This window comes from Chrysoperla carnea, chromosome 4 (genome assembly GCF_905475395.1).
Source record: "Chrysoperla carnea chromosome 4, inChrCarn1.1, whole genome shotgun sequence".
NCBI lineage: Eukaryota > Metazoa > Arthropoda > Insecta > Neuroptera > Chrysopidae > Chrysoperla > Chrysoperla carnea.
Genome location: NC_058340.1, coordinates 24,742,140 through 24,759,935, shown reverse-complemented (window position 1 = coordinate 24,759,935; position 17,796 = coordinate 24,742,140). Strand labels below are relative to the sequence as shown.

The following is a 17,796-nucleotide window of genomic DNA, read 5'->3' as shown; positions in this document are numbered from 1 at the left end:
TATTGTGTGAGGGTGAGATATTCTGTTATTCAAAAGTCTTCTATTATTCGATTCCGAATCCTTTTTAAATTTCAGTTTTATGATGATGTAAATAACTATTAGATTTTGAAAGAAAAATTCAAAACTTTATATTTCGAAGTAAGTGAAAATTGAAATTAACGTAAAGAAAGATTTTGATTGAATGGCATTTTCGTCTCAAATATCGTTCTATGAATAAACAAAGGAACCACAATAATTAAAATGAATCACCCATTACCATCCTAGCCTAAGACAAATAAATAATACATATATGTAAGTTTTATAAGTATTTTGAAAACAGTTATTAAAAGGTTATAAGTTTAAAAGAAATTATTATTATTTTAGTATTATGTAATACATATACAATATATTAGATATTATTATATGTATGTTAGTAGAATTATAAAATTACTCACTAGCATCATATAGATTATAGGTAAGTATATATGAATTGAATCGATTTCTTCTCACAATCAAAAGTAATTAATACTTTTTACTACTTAAAGTAAGTGAGAACCAATCAACTTTTAGTTACCTATATCATCATCAGCATCTCATATACAGTGTGTCCAATTAAGAAAGCATCATATGGAAAATCTTTTTATTATTTGTTTTATAAAAAAAAAGTTATTCTTGTTAAAAAGTTATGAATGGTCTAGAACGAAATAAAAAAATACTCGAGATATAAATTTTTTTCGATATGTGAACATAAATCATCAATGCTAATACAGAGATGAGTTAGTAAAAATAACAAAATATATTTTTTCATGGTATGTGTATAATTTTGAATAAAACAAATAATAAAAAAGCTTTCCATATGATGCTGACTTGAAGACAATGTACTATGTACACAATTAAATAAACGTTATAGATCGGATTCCTTTATTTATACCCTTTATACATGTTTTTCTAACCATATATATATGAAATATATCAAGGTATACTAAGTTTAGTCCCAAGTTTTTAATATTATCAACTTTTGGAAACTGTAAGTGTAATTATTTTGAGGAAGAACATTTAGTAATATTGATAATATGATTTATTTTATAATTAAAAAATGTAATTTTAATTTGCCTGACAGAAATTCGGTTGCTTTACAAGTGCATATCCCACTTTAATTCATGCAACTACTCTCAGATGCAAGACAATAATTTAATATTTTTTAGGTAAAGGCTTTTATTCATGATGTACAAATTTGAAATGAAATAATATGATTAGACATTTTAATGCTATATCAATGAACTTAGAAAGAGCACTCACCTAGGAACCGGTGTCTGAAAATAGAACTACGGCAACAGACTTAAACTGGGTTTTAGCAAGCATTGAATAAATTGATCGATATTAAAAAACGGTAGTAATTTACAATAAAACTGTTCAAATGTATAAATGAAGTAACTATCTAATAAAAAACATCGCAATTATTTAATGGTCTTGCCACTCTATACTACTGCCTTTTTGTTTAGATTTAAGCCTACTTGTGACTACTATATGGATTTCATGACGTCATTATTGAATTTCTTATTATGAATATGCAATCGACATTACAATCAGCCTCGTAAAATCTCGGTACACAATTTCCTGTCAGATTTATAAGTCGACAAATTACTCATATATGATAACAATTTTCTTTTTTTATCATAACATCTGATTTGTAGGACACCCTGTTTAACCAAGTTATAGTTAAGTAAATATTACTTAGACATATGGAATTAATGATTTAGTAATGTTTGTTTGTTAATAAGAGATATTTATTTTAATTATTTGATTGATTGTAATTACTAGGTAAGTGTTTTAATGCCTTTAAAAATGAATTGATATTAATTAATATATTATATAATATATCATCAATATTAAATATTTAAAAAATATATATATGAACATTAATGATCAAAAAAATTGATACTATTACAGTGAAGATATTAATTAAACATATTCTTACTTTAATTTTCTTCAAGTGTGTATTCTGTGTATTCAGATTCAAAGACCTGTCTTTCCTACTTTTCCTCAATTCTCATCATTCATTCTTTCAAGAAGAATCTTCCCCACTTTTAAAATTGAAAATGGATACCTTTTCTTTCTATAATCGTAAGAATAGCTCCCTTCTTGTTTGAGATTAATTTTTGATATCTCTGAAAGCAGCGTATCAGAATGGTATTTTTTGTGACCATTTCCAAGAGGGTAAGCAATGAATACACAAATTACAATGTTAAATAAAAAAATATTTGCAAAGTTACCCTCTTTGAATGGTAATTTGATTTGATTTTGAAAACCCTAAACTTGCACTTGAAACTTAGCTTAAGACACTCTCGATCAAAGTACCTTTATAACAAAAACAAAAATCAAAATCCAAGAAGTTCGTGGCAAATTATTCGAGATTGATTCGATCATTTTTAAACCGAGCTTACGCAATTAGTTTTACTAGAACCGTAAAATTTATTAATGATTATGGACATACTTAATGCAACTAATAAAATAATTATTACTCTTATTACAAAGGCACCATAATTTTAATACAAATTATAAATTTGCAATCCATTTTTATTGACTAAATAATTCAAATATAGTAGACCCGTGATAATCCGTCCCCTGTCTAATCCGGCGCTTCTTGTAGTCCGGCATAACATCCTTGCAATTATTAATCAATGCAGATTTGTTTTGAATACATAAATGCTTCTTGCCTGAAGTTGAAAAATGAATTCAAAAAGTTAGGGACTACAGGGGGACTGTGGCAGTACTCTATAGTCCGACAAATTCAATAATTCGACACGTTTGTCGTATTACCGCGGGTCCATTATATTGCTAATTTGAAAAAGATTTTAGGCATATTTAAATAGGTATAGTTTTAGGTTATTACCATTTTTTTTAACGTGTCCAGTTTCGAACCGGATTTGTTGCTTCTTCACGCCAATAAAAATCAAGGTCTCTAATCTCTTTCTCTATTTTATATTTAAAAGTTAACCACTTTTATTTGACAAGAATCAAGAATTAATAGGTTGTACTATTTTTAAAATTAATTTTTTTTGTTTTTTGTTGTTGATGATGGAAGATGAGACCTGAAAGTGGTTTTTTTGCATAACTAATTATGTGATGAATTTTTTTATTTGCGGTTTTCAAATACAAATGCAAAAAATTCTAACTTACATTGACAATTACGTGTAATTAATTTTATTTTTATAATGAAATGGAATTTTTTGATAAATCGCATTTAAATTGATGATTATAGCTGGTACCCTAACACATTCGCCTAATATTGGTTTCTAAATCGATTCAGCTTAGTCAAATTTTATGCTAAGGCCAGAGAATTATTTAAAATCACAAAGTGATTACAATTCATTCATTATGCAATATACCCATTTGATACTTTAGTATTTTCTTTGCTGGTTAGTGTTCGAATTCGTGCTTGACCGCAACATTAAATAGCATTTTTAGATCATATTTTTCAATATTAATGAAAAAGAAAAGCGTAATTTTCAAAAAGAAGACAAACAAAGGGTCAAATTTCATACGTACGCAATAATTCACTCCTTTAGGAGCTTTTTCAAGTACAATAGGGATCTTAGACTCTTGATTTTCGAGGATTTAGATACATAATATTCGATTTAATGATACACACCAGTAAACAAAATTTAATTAATGCATGTAAATCAGCTCGAGATATAAATCCACAAATAGCGAGTGGTCCAGTTTTCTGTAATTATATTCTTGATGATAACTATGAAAATTCCTTAAAAATAATATCGAAAAATACAGCCTTTTAAATGATCTAGAAGTTGGTACCTGTTTTGCTAGGAGCAAGAAAGCGGTGGCAGTTGGACAAAGTAAATAACTCATGACCCTGTGTGAGATCATTTCGTTTCGTGGATAAAAGCAAGCCTCGAACTACAATGCCTGTTCAGAGATCCGAATGTAAAAGATTACACAGTAAAAAAATTAATTGCTATACTTTAATTTTTATGCAGTCTTATAGTTATTTTCTTGAATTAAGTATTGAAATTATTCAAATCGGCCAATTCAATTATTTATAGGCTTATTAAACTTAATTTACATCGCGTCATGTTGGGTCGGAAAGTGGAAAACTAAAACTCGGAACCAAAAAGCCTAGAGAATCATTTTAAATTACAGATTATTCTAGGTCAAGATTTTTTATGAACCATAGAACCACGAAGCTATAAATCCAGAGGTTATTTAAAATGTTTTCCTATCAGTCGAGGTCTAATAAGTGTCTTTAACCCTTCATAAAATCACCGTTACTAATTGCATGGAACAAAATAGACATTATGTCTAGCTCCAAAACAAAAAGTGTGAAAATAATTATAGACGCAGCAAAAAAACCGTGTGTAATTTTCCTACCAATAATTAATACAACTAATTTATGCATAAGCAATTTTTTTAAACAAATTTCATAATGAGAATATTTTAAATAATAATGAATTTAAGTAGTAATTTTATTGTAATGCAATTAAAAATAATTTTTTTTTTCACTCAGTTATAATTATTAATAATAATAATTAAATTATTAAATTTTTGGGTGAGATATGTTACAAAACGATTATTACGCATGTTTTTTGTTGTTGTTTTATAAAACAATGTAAAATATATATCGTATCACGGTATCTGGTTGGAATCTGTGCTATACAAATTATATTAACCATTTAATTAGAATTAAATGGTAATTTAAGTAGCTATTAGTAAAGGTTGTATAGTGTTTTCTAAATAAAATGAATATGTAGAATTTATAGAAGGTACTCAACCGTGTTAGCAATTAGTTCATTCATTGTTTTATGGATAGTGAAGCTAAATTTACATAATTTTTTTGACTCCCATTTGAGTAATTGATAAAGATAAGTTTACTTATTGGGAAAACGAGACTTCAACCGTGTCTTGAATGTGGAACATATAGAAATCTGCCTTTTCAATTATCGTACTTCGATTTTCGATTTTAGACAGCCATTTATGTCTAACCGACATTAATGTCTACAAGTCATTGACAACACACTAAGTAAAAACAAGGGACAGGTTACTTGCAATTGTCAAAAAGATTAAAATTTTGAAGGTTTTTCTACCCCGAAAAATTGCAAACTTCCTTTCTTCTGTTTTAAATATTGTGTTGCCAATGTCTTTTAATATAAAGGCAGACAAAAATAATCATTTAATTGCAAAAACTGAAACATGCAAATCGAAAAATTTTTCCCGAAAACTCAGCCCTCGAGCCACTTTTAATGTCTTCTTTATTACCAAACGTACTTTTCTCAATCCTTCAAATGGCAAACAAAAGATCCGCAGTAAATTTTTCTTCATTATGGGCTAAAGGCATGTTAATGTCAATCATACAAAGCTATAAATATCACTCTTTTATAAAAGTAGATTTTCTTGACCAATCTGCATAGAAATGTCGATTAAGTGCAGTAAAAGGACAAGAGACATACTTTTTCTTGAATTATTGCAACGTTTGAGTAAAAGAAAAAATTTAAATTTATCAATATTTTCAAAAAATACATTTATTATCTTACTTTTCACCAAGCTCAGCATATTTGGATTCGAAACCCCAAGCCCATAACTTATAAACACTTGCTGCTTGAGAATATGATTGTTGACCTCAAAATGATCTTACAGTACCAATTGGCTATAATAGAATCAGTCAGAAGTTCTAAGTTCGAACTTTTATTGGTACTTCGTTAGAATACGCGAATAGGCATTTTAGCTTGTTCTCAATGGAGTTATATTATCAGACAAACATTGTACAGTATTTCTGTATACAAAATAAATAATAGTAGTTATTGTAAATAAATATTTTTTATATGCAACGTTTTTTGTCATTAATTTCATCAATTGTCTTATTATTATTATTACAACAATAAATAAATCTTTTAATCATTGTTGAAGAAATATTTACATTTATTCAAATATAAACATACATAGATATATGTATTATTGTTGTATGAATTTTTATCATTATTCATTTACACTTCCATAACAATTCAATTATTTGTTCAAATAGAATTGTGAAGTCTTTCAAATTCCAACAAAATTCACCTAATAAATTATTTTATAACACAATATTGATTTTACGTCTGTAAATATGCAAAAAAAAAAATTACGAAAAAATTGTCTAGATTCCGAAAAAAGAGATTAGTTAAAAACTTTGCTTGAGAAAAAATTCGAAAATTTTTTCTTCTTGATCTTTTATCAAAGGATTCCAATGTTTTCTGTTCCCTTTTCCCTTCCCTATCCCTATCTCTATACATGTTTGTTTGTTTGTTTGTTACGCTTTCACGCTAAAACTAGCGAATGGTTTTTAATGAAACTGTACAGCAATATAGCTGATATATCAGAATAACACATGAGCTATAATTTGCTATGTAAATACGAATAAATAGAATCTGATAGCCCAAAAATTTATATTATTTGTGTCAAATAAAAAGTTGTTCAAGCTTTTCATAATGAAATTGCTACATTCAAGTGCCTCTATTTAATGCTTCCTCCCCTAAGGCCCAAAACGAAAAATTCAACACAAATTTAATTTATTAAAATTCGGTTCGACATAAACTAGGAAAAAATATGTTTGTGAGATTACTGTTTATTACTAATTTGTATAAAAAGAAGCAATCATAGCTCGGTAAAAATCAAAGACAAAAAGAAATAATAGCTATTTAATTAAATATTGATCAATTATTGAATTAATTTTATGAAGATGTTAATTAAGCCATTAATAAAGACTTTTTATCGACATGTTATGTATTGAGAGTTGAACAAAGTATTGTAGGTACGCCATTTACAATTTGTGTCATCTTATATCAATGTATAGTAATTGATGACATTATAACCCGAATTTACAAGGTTTTCCACTTTTCATCACGTTTAATAATCTGTACATTATTCAAAAATAAATTTATAACAATAATTTCCGACCAAAACATAAACTGAAATAAATCTTTTTTTAATCAGACAAGATGACCCTCATAGACCATATATTATTATGTGCGTTTTATATCGTAAAGTGTCAATAGTCAAACATATGGGTTCTTCTGCCGTGCAAAGGTTATTGCTGTAGATATATAACTCTTCTTTTTGACATTTTTTTCATTACAATAAAAATTGCTGGTTTAATTGACCTTTACACAGTTCAGCGCATTCAATAGTTTTCGATTTTTTAAAACAGAAAATTTTATTTCAATTATTTTTTTATAGCCCTGGGAAGTTTTAAAAAGTGTCCGATTGTAACCTTGTAGTTTATTTCATTTATTGCATTAAGCTTGCCAATAAATTAAATATTTTTCTTGTTTTTTTTTAGTTAGTTTAGTGTAAGACACTTTCCAATATCCACAAAACTCCAAGGCCAAACTCATTCACGAAGAAAAGCAAATTCAAGAGGATTGATTTTTCAACGTCATGCATTTATCATGAAATCTAATAATCAAGCACTTATTTTGCGTGATGTATAGCCATAACATTGGTTTCCGGTACGTCATGATTTCATTAAGATAAGTTTTCTTCACACAAAATGTTTTAACCAATGAAATGCATCATTTTGATTACGTGATGACTGAATGATCATTCTGGGGAAAGGTTGTAAGAAATAAAAGGTCTATTTGCCTTTTTTGTAAAAGAGAATATTTCAAATAATCCTGTTTATTTTTCTACCGCTTTTTACATTATTTTTTTTCAGAATATTGAATTGAGTATATTAGTGAGATAAACACTAACGCCTTTCTTACAGTTCCAGTAACACATCACATTCTTTGCTTCTGAAAAGAGTTCCCGTGTATAACCAATGGTCTGTCAAGATCACATTTACATTCGTCTGTCCGTCGTCCCCCCATCGTCTGTCCGTTTCCCCAAAAAAGCAGGTTTTGAAGTGAAAACTTCTTTAGGTGCGCTGAGAACTTTTTAGGTGAACAAAAAGCATGAAACTCATGAAACTCACTCAAGCGTCATAGTCACGCTTCATACCCCACCACATTAAAAACAACGGTTCTCGCCCGATCATTGAAGTCTTAACTCGCTCGGCTTCTGACTCTTAACTATTATATTGTAGATTATTTAGATTAGAAGTATTGTTCTATTTTTACAGTTCACAAGTTACTTAGTTTTCACTTCTATAGGTAGTCCCCGAATACTATCCCGCATATTTTTTTTCCCCGAGTGAAAGGCAACACGACGCGAGTATAGGCGAATATCATTTCCACATTTTTGTTATTAATTGTATAGTTTAGTAGCTATTATGGCTTGAATACAACATTGTTGTTCAAAAGTTTTGTTTTAGCTGTTGCCACTTCGATTTCAGCCGTACCAATGAGATACTTGCCAAGTAAGGCGAGACTGGAGAGAGTATAGTGATGAGTACTTAACTTTGGCTAGGCTGGCGAGTATATTCGACGGGGATACTCGACGAGAGTATGGATGAAAGGTTTTACTAGTAAGGAAAATTTTGACACATCATTATGGTCTACCTAAATAATGGAAGTACGTATGGATTGTTTTAAATAACGACACTTTTTCCTATATATATGAGTTAAGCTATGCTACATACGTAGCTATACTTATATATCTAATTTTACGATCGCATACATACAAGAAATGTATTTCCAAATGGTATACATAAGTTTTATAATGTGTATGGTTGAGTAAATATACAACTAAGCGTAGATAGATAGACCTCCTGTGAATAATGAATAATTTATTAGGATGGTTATTTAATTTTGTATTATTATTTAAGAAAAACAATAACCTTGTGGATTGTGGATATCATCATTATAATATCTCTTGTTTTTTTGTTGTTTATTTACGGATATTTATGTTTTTTTACAAAAAAAAAAAAATATAAAAAGTTATTGACCATTTTTGTTTGATGCATATTATTAATTAGCTAAATGTATTTTAAGTTTTATTAAAGAGAGAAATTAATTTTACTATCATATGATGTACAATGAAATTGAAAGAATTTGAAGGATTTAATGATCGTGTATCATCAGCTTATAAAATGTCTCATTATGTATGTTAATTCAGTACATATTTTACACCTCAAGTACAGATTGTGTAAAACGAAATTTTAATAGTTATAAAAGAGTATCTACGCATTCCCTTTATAAACAAAATGTTTATTCAAACAAGTGAAATTTACAAAATTTAAAAAACCTCCGACAAATTTTTAAGTACGGAACCCTTAACTCGCACTTGAAACATATATAAGAACACTTTCCATCAAATTACCTTTTTCCTGAAAGCATTTTTTAAATCATTGGCAATTTTTTCGGGTACGGAACCCTAAAGTCGCACATGAAACATAGTAGCATCCGTTTAGGCGCTACGATGACACAGGCAGACACACACACACACACATAGCGGGCAAACTTATAACACCCCTTTTTTTAGTTCGGGGGCTAAAAACTATCCATAAGTATGAATGCTTCTGTTTTTATTGGGGAAAGTTGTCTCAGTAGGACCACTGTGAGGGAGCAATGATATCCCGGAGCAATTTCTTCAGTGGATCTTTAACTGTGAACCTTTTACATGAGTATTTTACTACCACTCCGAGAAAAAACTTTTTGTAAGATTTTAAGCGATATCTTAAAAAAATACTAACCCAATCGTTAATTAAATTGATATATTTGTAATTTTTGGGTCAAAATTACTCTATATACCAAGTTTAGTAATTTTTACTGAAAAAATTCAAAATTCGGGTCCATTTTAGGATTGGACTTTTATTATTATAAGGTCGATATTTCGGAGCAATTATCATTAAGAATAAAAGACAAATTTTCGTATTGCGATACCAAACGACTTCTTTACATTGGGGCAAGCATTTCTTTATATTGGAAAAGTCAGTTTTCCATGCAACAATGGGTGGTTTAAAATAGAGCTACAACAAGAAGCTTAAACTGTGTTTCAGCAGGTATTGAATAATTAGACAGATATTGATAAACCATAGTAACTAACAACAATCTAGTCATTCCATTGAATATCTAAACAATTCAAACTGCTTAGTTTTTTTTAATTAAGCCTATTAACGAACGCCACATCGATACCGTGAAGTCATTAGTGAGTTTTCTTCTAGTGGACTAAAAGTCTGGCTATTACTTTTATGATTGTTATGATAAATTTGTAGGTAGTACTGTAAATTTTTAAGTAAATTACTTTTAGTAGCTACTAAACTAAACGTATTTGACTGTTTTTTTTTAACCTTACCCATAACCATTTACCTATTACCTTAACATTTAATTTAGGTATTATAAAGAACTTATTTTTTTGATTATACACCTTGAAAAATATTGATTTTTTAATTGAATATAGAGGTAAGAGTAATACCATTATTACATATATGATTTAACAGTATAGTGTGTAATAATATGATATCATCGGAGATAATCAAAAATCACGATTTTAAAATGTATATATTAAAAAAAAAATTTAATCAATTTATTTATTATATGATTAAATAATGACATATATTCGTGAAATTATCATAAATTTTTAAAAATTTTCACGATTGTGTAAATTATACTTCTGACAATAGCATGTAAATTACTATCTAACACCTGTGTGTGTGCATATTTATGTTATATCCTGAAACTGATATTATTGAAATGAAAAAATTCGCAGTCCTTGAGTTCTAAAAAATTTTGAATAGTGTCTAATACCCGGAAAGCATTTTTATTTTAATGGTAAACTTAAAATTATGAATTTTTTTATATTTTAATAACAGATGATTGAATTAAAAATGCAAAAATAATTTAAAAATAATCTGGCATAAATTTTTGTGTAAAACTTGTCAAATGACCAATATTTTTATCGAACAAATGTCTATTATATTTGTTATACAATTAATCTTCTTTAAACCAGAAAAAAAAAATTAAACTTTCATGCCGAAAAAAATTCGTATGCAGGAGTATTTTCTTCCAAAAAAATGTTTGAGATTTTGTATTACCTATAAAGGCCAAATCAATTTCTTTTTAATAAATTTGGATAATTATTACTTTCCTTGATAAATTCACATAATTTACTGTCTAAAAATCTTCAGTTTTTCAGTAAGAAAAATTGGAAATTAAATGTTTTTGAAAATTGTTATATTAAAAAAATATTATTTTCAAAATTTAAAGAAGCCCCTGATACAAAATCAAGTCTAATCAATTCGTTTGAGGCATTGTAGCTCCTAAACGAATGAACGTAAATAGATTATAAATTTTTGATTTTTGATTGAAGGATAATTTGGTTGAGAGTGTTGTTGGCTATGGTTCAAGAAAATCTGCTCAGCCGTTTGAAGATCATCACTACTTTTCTTTGTTATCGAGTACGGAATCGATAACTCAAACTTAGCTACGATGTACAGACAGACGCACAGAAACACAGAAACGTTAAACTTATAGCACCCCCCTTTTTAGTCGGAGGCTAAATAGATCAGATTATTTTTTCGATTAATATGGACCAGTATTCTTTTTGACAATTCATTCGATCAAGGATAGACATTTGAGGAAACAGAGTACCTTTTATGGAAATAAGAAAATAATTTAAAAACAAATGCAAAATTCTCTTTTTCTCATACTCGAAAGATGGGAAAGTCAGATAGAAAAATTATTTTATCATCCTAAAAGGAATCATCAATCATTAATTTAATCCTTTGGCACAATTAACAATTTTCCTGGCTCTCTGGAAAGGGCTCCCCGAAAAGAAAATCTTTATTCGATATAATGTCGAGTTGGTAAAATGGTGTTATTTCGTCAAATATGAATCAGAAATCCAAATACCATAAATAGTTGAATATTTTTTAATTCGACTTTCCAGTTTAAAACACTTTCCTTTTCAAGAAGTTAATAAATCCAAGCCGTACTCAACTACAAACCGTATTTTAAAAGCCATAAAGTCATAAATAATATAAATGTTCCATACATAATATTTGTATTTACAAAACAATATACATATCTACACAGCCATATTAATAAAATTGTATTGTAATAAAATATTTTTACTTTCATCTATATTTCTTTTATTATATGTCGTTTATATATAAATTGCATACAATTTAACTTATGTTAAAAATATTTTTAAACTAAACTCTCTCATCATATTAAAAATTAAAATAAAAAAACATTATTAACTAACATCACATAACAAAAGAGATTAATTATTAACATCAATTACACCATTTTACTATCTACTATACATAAATATACAAGATGTATTTTAAATGACGGATCTGAATGTTTCATCAACAGAGTAATCATTTTCAAAAACCGTGATATCCGCTAATGGTAGCCTTGAATTTGATCTCCACAATCATATTTTGTAAACTTTTAAGAATACAGTTCTGTCCGTTGGAAATATTTTTTCGGAAGAAAACTACATTCGTTCCCGACAAAAATTTGTAGCTTTTTTTCATAGGAAAAAAGTTTACTCTGTCTACTACTAGTCTCAAATTCAAAAAATTTCTTTCCCACAAATCGATTTTTGTATCTGATATATACCGAATTTATTCGTTTTTTTCGGGAATTATAATGTAAGCTAAAGTGTTTCTCTGTTTCTTATCCCCATTTACTTGTATTTTTTGTATTTGATTCTAAAAACTCACATCAAATTCGAGACCACCAAGCTTTAGAAAGAAGTGGATATTGATAAACTAAATAATTCGGATTAAATATTAAACTGTCAACTGAGTTTTAAAAATTCTCCATTACTTAATCGCTTTGTTAAAATTTTCAGGCATTAAGTAGTTGAGATTAATTTTGTGTGTATAATATTGGTTTTAATTTTATTATTATTGTATTAAAAAAATTTTTGTAATATTATGTAAGCTTTGTACAACATTTTTGATTACCTGTAATTATTTATGACTTCGTTATTAAATTATTTACCGAATTTTTTATTTTAAACGAATAAACAAATTATATTATACGTAGGATTAACTTGTAATTAAAATTGTAAATTTCATAATTTACAATTTTGTCATGAAGAAGAGGCTGTGATCTCGAAACAATTGGGACAAATAAATAAACAATGTTTACCAAAAATTCGAAATTTTACACCCTATATATTTCATTTATTTCTAACAAAAAAAATTAAGATGTCTATGTTTGTTTTTGTGTAAATTAAAGTAAATAATTATGTGGTTATTTTTTATACATTTTTTTTATTTAATAATAAATTAAATGGAATATCTTAAAATATTATTAATTTTTTAATGAATTTGATCAATTATTCTTTTATACCGTTATTAATTTTTTCTTTATCTAATTTTTATTTTATAAGCATTCGGATCAATCAAAGCCCGTGACTTCAACAAAAAATAAAAATTATACATATATTTATATTAAGCTCATTTCTTAAAGCGGGTTTAAACGTTAAACCGTTCGTCACATCTTCATTTTTACAGACTATAATATGTTTTTAAAAATTTATCCGCACTCTCACCAGTTTATAATCGGTTATGAAGCTTTAAAGCGATAATCAGATTTTCTTTAATTATTATGCAATTCCAATTAGTTTAAATACATCTAGGTAGTTACTTTCGAAACATAAAAGTTCAACGTTTTATACCCCTTGGTATAAAAAAAGACTATGGGAAAACAATTGAGGAACTCTCTGTAATTTCCTTGGGTTTCTTAAATTCTATCTCAAACTTATAAAACCTTGGAAATTGGGGAGAAAAAAAGATTTTTCGGCATATTTCAACTAAAATGACTAAAATTTACTAAATTAAGTGGGTTTATTATGGTTTTCTTTTTATAGAAATTATGAATTAAAAGCATTATAATAAAAAAAATTATCTGACTAGTCTTGTCAATTAATGTTCCTAGTAAATTAGCAATAAATTCATACCCATTAAAAAAAGATAATTTCGGATAAATTGATATTCTATCCATTAACCAAAGAGTTCAGAAGATGCGACTGTTTATAAAAATAAAATAAATATATATGAAAGATATAAAAATCTACAAAAATCTAAACATGAAAAACCGGCCGCTTGTATCCGTTTACTGATTACGTAATTGAAATTTATTGTCATTATGAAGTCGTTAAATGCAAAAAATATTAATACTAGTAAGATTATATATTTTCCATTTTTTTTTCATTTCTATATTCTATTAGTAGAATTTTGAAAGGATTGGAAAAATTTGGTGTAGAATTTTGTATACAAGTCGCCATAAAATGTTTTGCCCTATTCGCACAAATTTGTTTGTCTGTTTATGTACACGATAAGTCAAAAACGAAAAGTACAAAATCTAGAATTTTTCCACAAAAGTATACTTTTCAAACCGTAAAAGAAAGCAAGAAAAATTTAATTACAGTTAACCCTTTTATTAAAAATTAAGTTTATTTTTTAAAAAAGAATAATTTTAAAATATCGTACTTTTAATCAATTAAGGTAGGCTCAAGAACATATTATTGTTTTAATATATCGCAGGCCTAGAAGTCATTAGCAATGACCAAGTCAATGATCTATGGATCAGTGCAGAAAGTTAGCAATTAGATCCTTAGATGTTTAAACATCAGGGCATCTTATACGGGAATTAATGATTAATTTAATTCAATTTATAAAGTCATTGAAATTAATGCCGCTATCAAAATTCTAATCAAACAAAATTAATGCTGCAATTTTAAAATTAATGTAAAAAAAAATTATCATCAATTTAAAACTTTTTTGTATATTCAAATAATCGAATTAAACGCATCTATTTATTCTAAATCCACTTAGAAAGTAAATTAAATAATGTAAATATAATATTTATTTATTTTACATAATTTTTCTCTTAATAAACAAACTCGTTAACTTATTACAAATAATGATAGTAATTATTGTCAAATTAATTATATTAATTTATTACAACAAAAGATTACACCACAATTATGATTAATGTGATTTCAAATTAACACTTAATTAATTCTGTTTTTACGCGATAAATAGGTATCTTTTTAATAAAGCCGCATAAAAATAAATGCATGTATATAAAGGTAAGGTATTTATTCAGCACATGAAGAATCTGCTAAAATAATGAAAGTAAGGGATTGGTGAAATAAAAGAACTTGAAATAAAGTCCAATGGAAAAATTCAAAAGAAAACTAATTTTCTATCATTAATTTGATGTTATTAACTCGTAGCTAGTCTATAAAAACTCCTTACATAATCAAATAAATTTCTAAAAAATAATATTTTATATAAACATCACATTTCGATATCGCTTCCTATTAGGAAATACAAAAAGAAAGTTCGCAATCAAATATTTAAACAGTTCTAAATACAAAATTCGATATTCCATGATATCGAAAATTTTTTATATCAACATTTACATCACAACTTGGAATCCCAAATTTTAATATTCTTCGGTTAAGGATTCTTAAAGTATACGATATACATATGCTCAATTTGGTTAAAATCGTGTTAAAAATGCCATAGCGAAACTAGTCAAAATTAATTTAGGTATGTTCAAAATGTGAATATTTCTTTTGAAAACTGAACACTGAATTTTTCCTAAATTATCCTTTCTTTCCAAGAAAGCAATTAACAATTTTTTTCGTATGCCAAATTTTATGTTATTTCCAAATAATGAATTTCTAAAAACCGAACCGTTTCGCGTAAGAGAATCGATACACAAATTTTCTTTAAATTGCATTAAAACTATTTCGTGTAACAACAGAATTGTAAAAATATAATTGAAAGAAGAAACCTACCTGTGTAATCAGTAAGAACCTGGTAAGCAAACCCATGGTTCTGCTGATTTAAAAAAAAAAATCACAAATTTTCTACAAAAGAAAAAATAATAAATATCACAAATAAAAAACACTTTTCACATTTTCACATTTACGAAAAATTAATTAAAATCTCACCAATTTTATATGATTTTATTAAAATTCATGAAAAATAAAATAAAAAATAAATTGATTATTTAAAATCAATTTAAGTTTTTAATTTATTTTTTTAAATATTTTTTATTAATTATTATATTACAATGGTTCATCAATTGTGAACCACGATTATGTCAAATAAAAACATATGAAAAGTGAAAGTATATATATACTTATTCTGAGAGGCATCTTCAGCAGATATTATATTGTTTAAGAGATTTTTTTTTTAATTCAACAAATTTTTCAAGAAGTGGGAGATGGGGGATGCTGCTGAGAATATGCTGTTGTATCTCAACCTATGTGAAGATATACGAGGATAATTATGATTTTATTATAATAAATTAATAATTATATATATTATTGGTTTTGATTTCAAAAAGTATTTTTTTTTTTAAATATATTTTTGTGTTTTGTTTTATTGTAAAAGGCGGAGATCAGATTGATTCGGATAATCATTAAAATTATATAATTGTCATTTTGTATATATTGTTTTAAGTTTCTGATAGAAAGTTATCTATTTCACATCGAAAAATTAAATAAAATTTTGATAACATGCATATATGTAATATGCAAGGTATACTAAGTTTAGTCCCAAGTTTGTAACGCTTAAAAATATTGATACTACGAACAAAATTTTGGTATAGGTGTTCATAAAATCACCTAATTAGTTCATTTCCGGTTGTCCATCCGTCTGTCTGTCTGTCAACACGATTACTCAAAAACGAAAAATGATATCAAGCTGAAGCTGAAAGCTGAAAAGTGATATCAAGCTGTGAGGTCGAGTTCGTAAATGGGAAACATAAGTCAAATGGGTCTTGGGTAGGACCCATTTTCCTAACCGTTAAAGATAGAATCGTTAGAGATAGAAAAGTTTAAATGTAAAAAATGCTCCTTTTAAAAAAATAAACAAATTTTGTTTGAAATATTTTTTCGTAAACATCACTGTTTACCCGTGAGAGTGCAAATTATGCGCAAATTTTAGAGTATGTATTATATGGGTATATCAGTTATATATGTGTGCCATGTATGTATGTGTAATGTGACAGAGTAATCAACACTGTCTGTACATTGTATTTCAACAATTAACTCAGTCAATTGTTTGTTTTCACTTGTTTGGTCAAGGCTGATTCAAATCAGCCCATCTCTTCATGGCAAGAATTGGACAATGACAGCGAAGATGTGTCATCGTTTCCCCCTCCTTTCCACTGTGACAGCTCAAGCAATAATCGAGATTGCTGCTACAAAGCTAGTGACCTGTAATAGCCGCAACAAATTAACTTAATTCCCTTTTTATGAGATCTCCCAAACGGCTACGAGTGTACTCAGACCATATCTGTAGTACCGCAAATGCGTTCCTTTCTTCATTTAAGACTGGTATTTTAAGTCTTTTATTGGCATAAATGGCACCCAGATAATAATTTTCAATATGTTTCGAAGTGAACGCGAAAGAAATTTTTACAATTTTGAAATACCTTGTAAAATTCTTATTTGCATTTGTTAGAATTGCTTACCTTCTTTTTGTTTATAGCATAAATTTGCGAAAATGTGAACTTCTGTAACACTTTACCCTATAGATGTTCGATTGCGTGGGTGAATTTTTTTGCCACCAATCAAATTTATAGGCAAATTCTTGGAACTTGACTCTACTGGAAGTAAATTATGGAATAAATTTGACTATATTTTATCGATTTGGGTAAAACCTAATAAGAAAGAGGAAATTCCCTCCATAACCTATTACAAAATTATATTATTTTCGATATATAATATTTCTCGTACCAACATCGATTAGCTTTTATCGAAGCTCAAAGACAATCTTTTATTGACTGAATTAAAGAGGGTTAGAAAAAGCATGGATTTAAATTTCTGTTAAAAATCTTAGCTTTCATGGTAACTAGCAAATTTTAAATGAAAGCATAAACATCTCTACATCAAATTTACGAAAAT

At 27.4% G+C, this 17,796-nt stretch overlaps 1 protein-coding gene across 5 annotated transcripts in view; it reads right to left on the bottom strand.

Annotated features, from left to right (window-relative positions):
* Positions 1-15,733, bottom strand: part of LOC123298302 (mucin-2) — a 53,250-nt gene extending 37,517 nt beyond the window's left edge. For 3 of the 5 annotated variants that reach the window (XM_044880263.1, XM_044880264.1, XM_044880265.1), the window contains exon 1: positions 15,679-15,732. In XM_044880263.1, coding sequence (XP_044736198.1) covers positions 15,679-15,714 — 36 coding nt within the window. In that variant the 5' untranslated portion in view covers positions 15,715-15,732. Of the gene's footprint in view, positions 1-15,678 lie in introns of all 5 variants that reach the window. The other 2 variants (XM_044880268.1, XM_044880266.1) reach the window with 2 other exon arrangements.
* Positions 15,734-17,796: the final 2,063 nt, after the last annotated feature.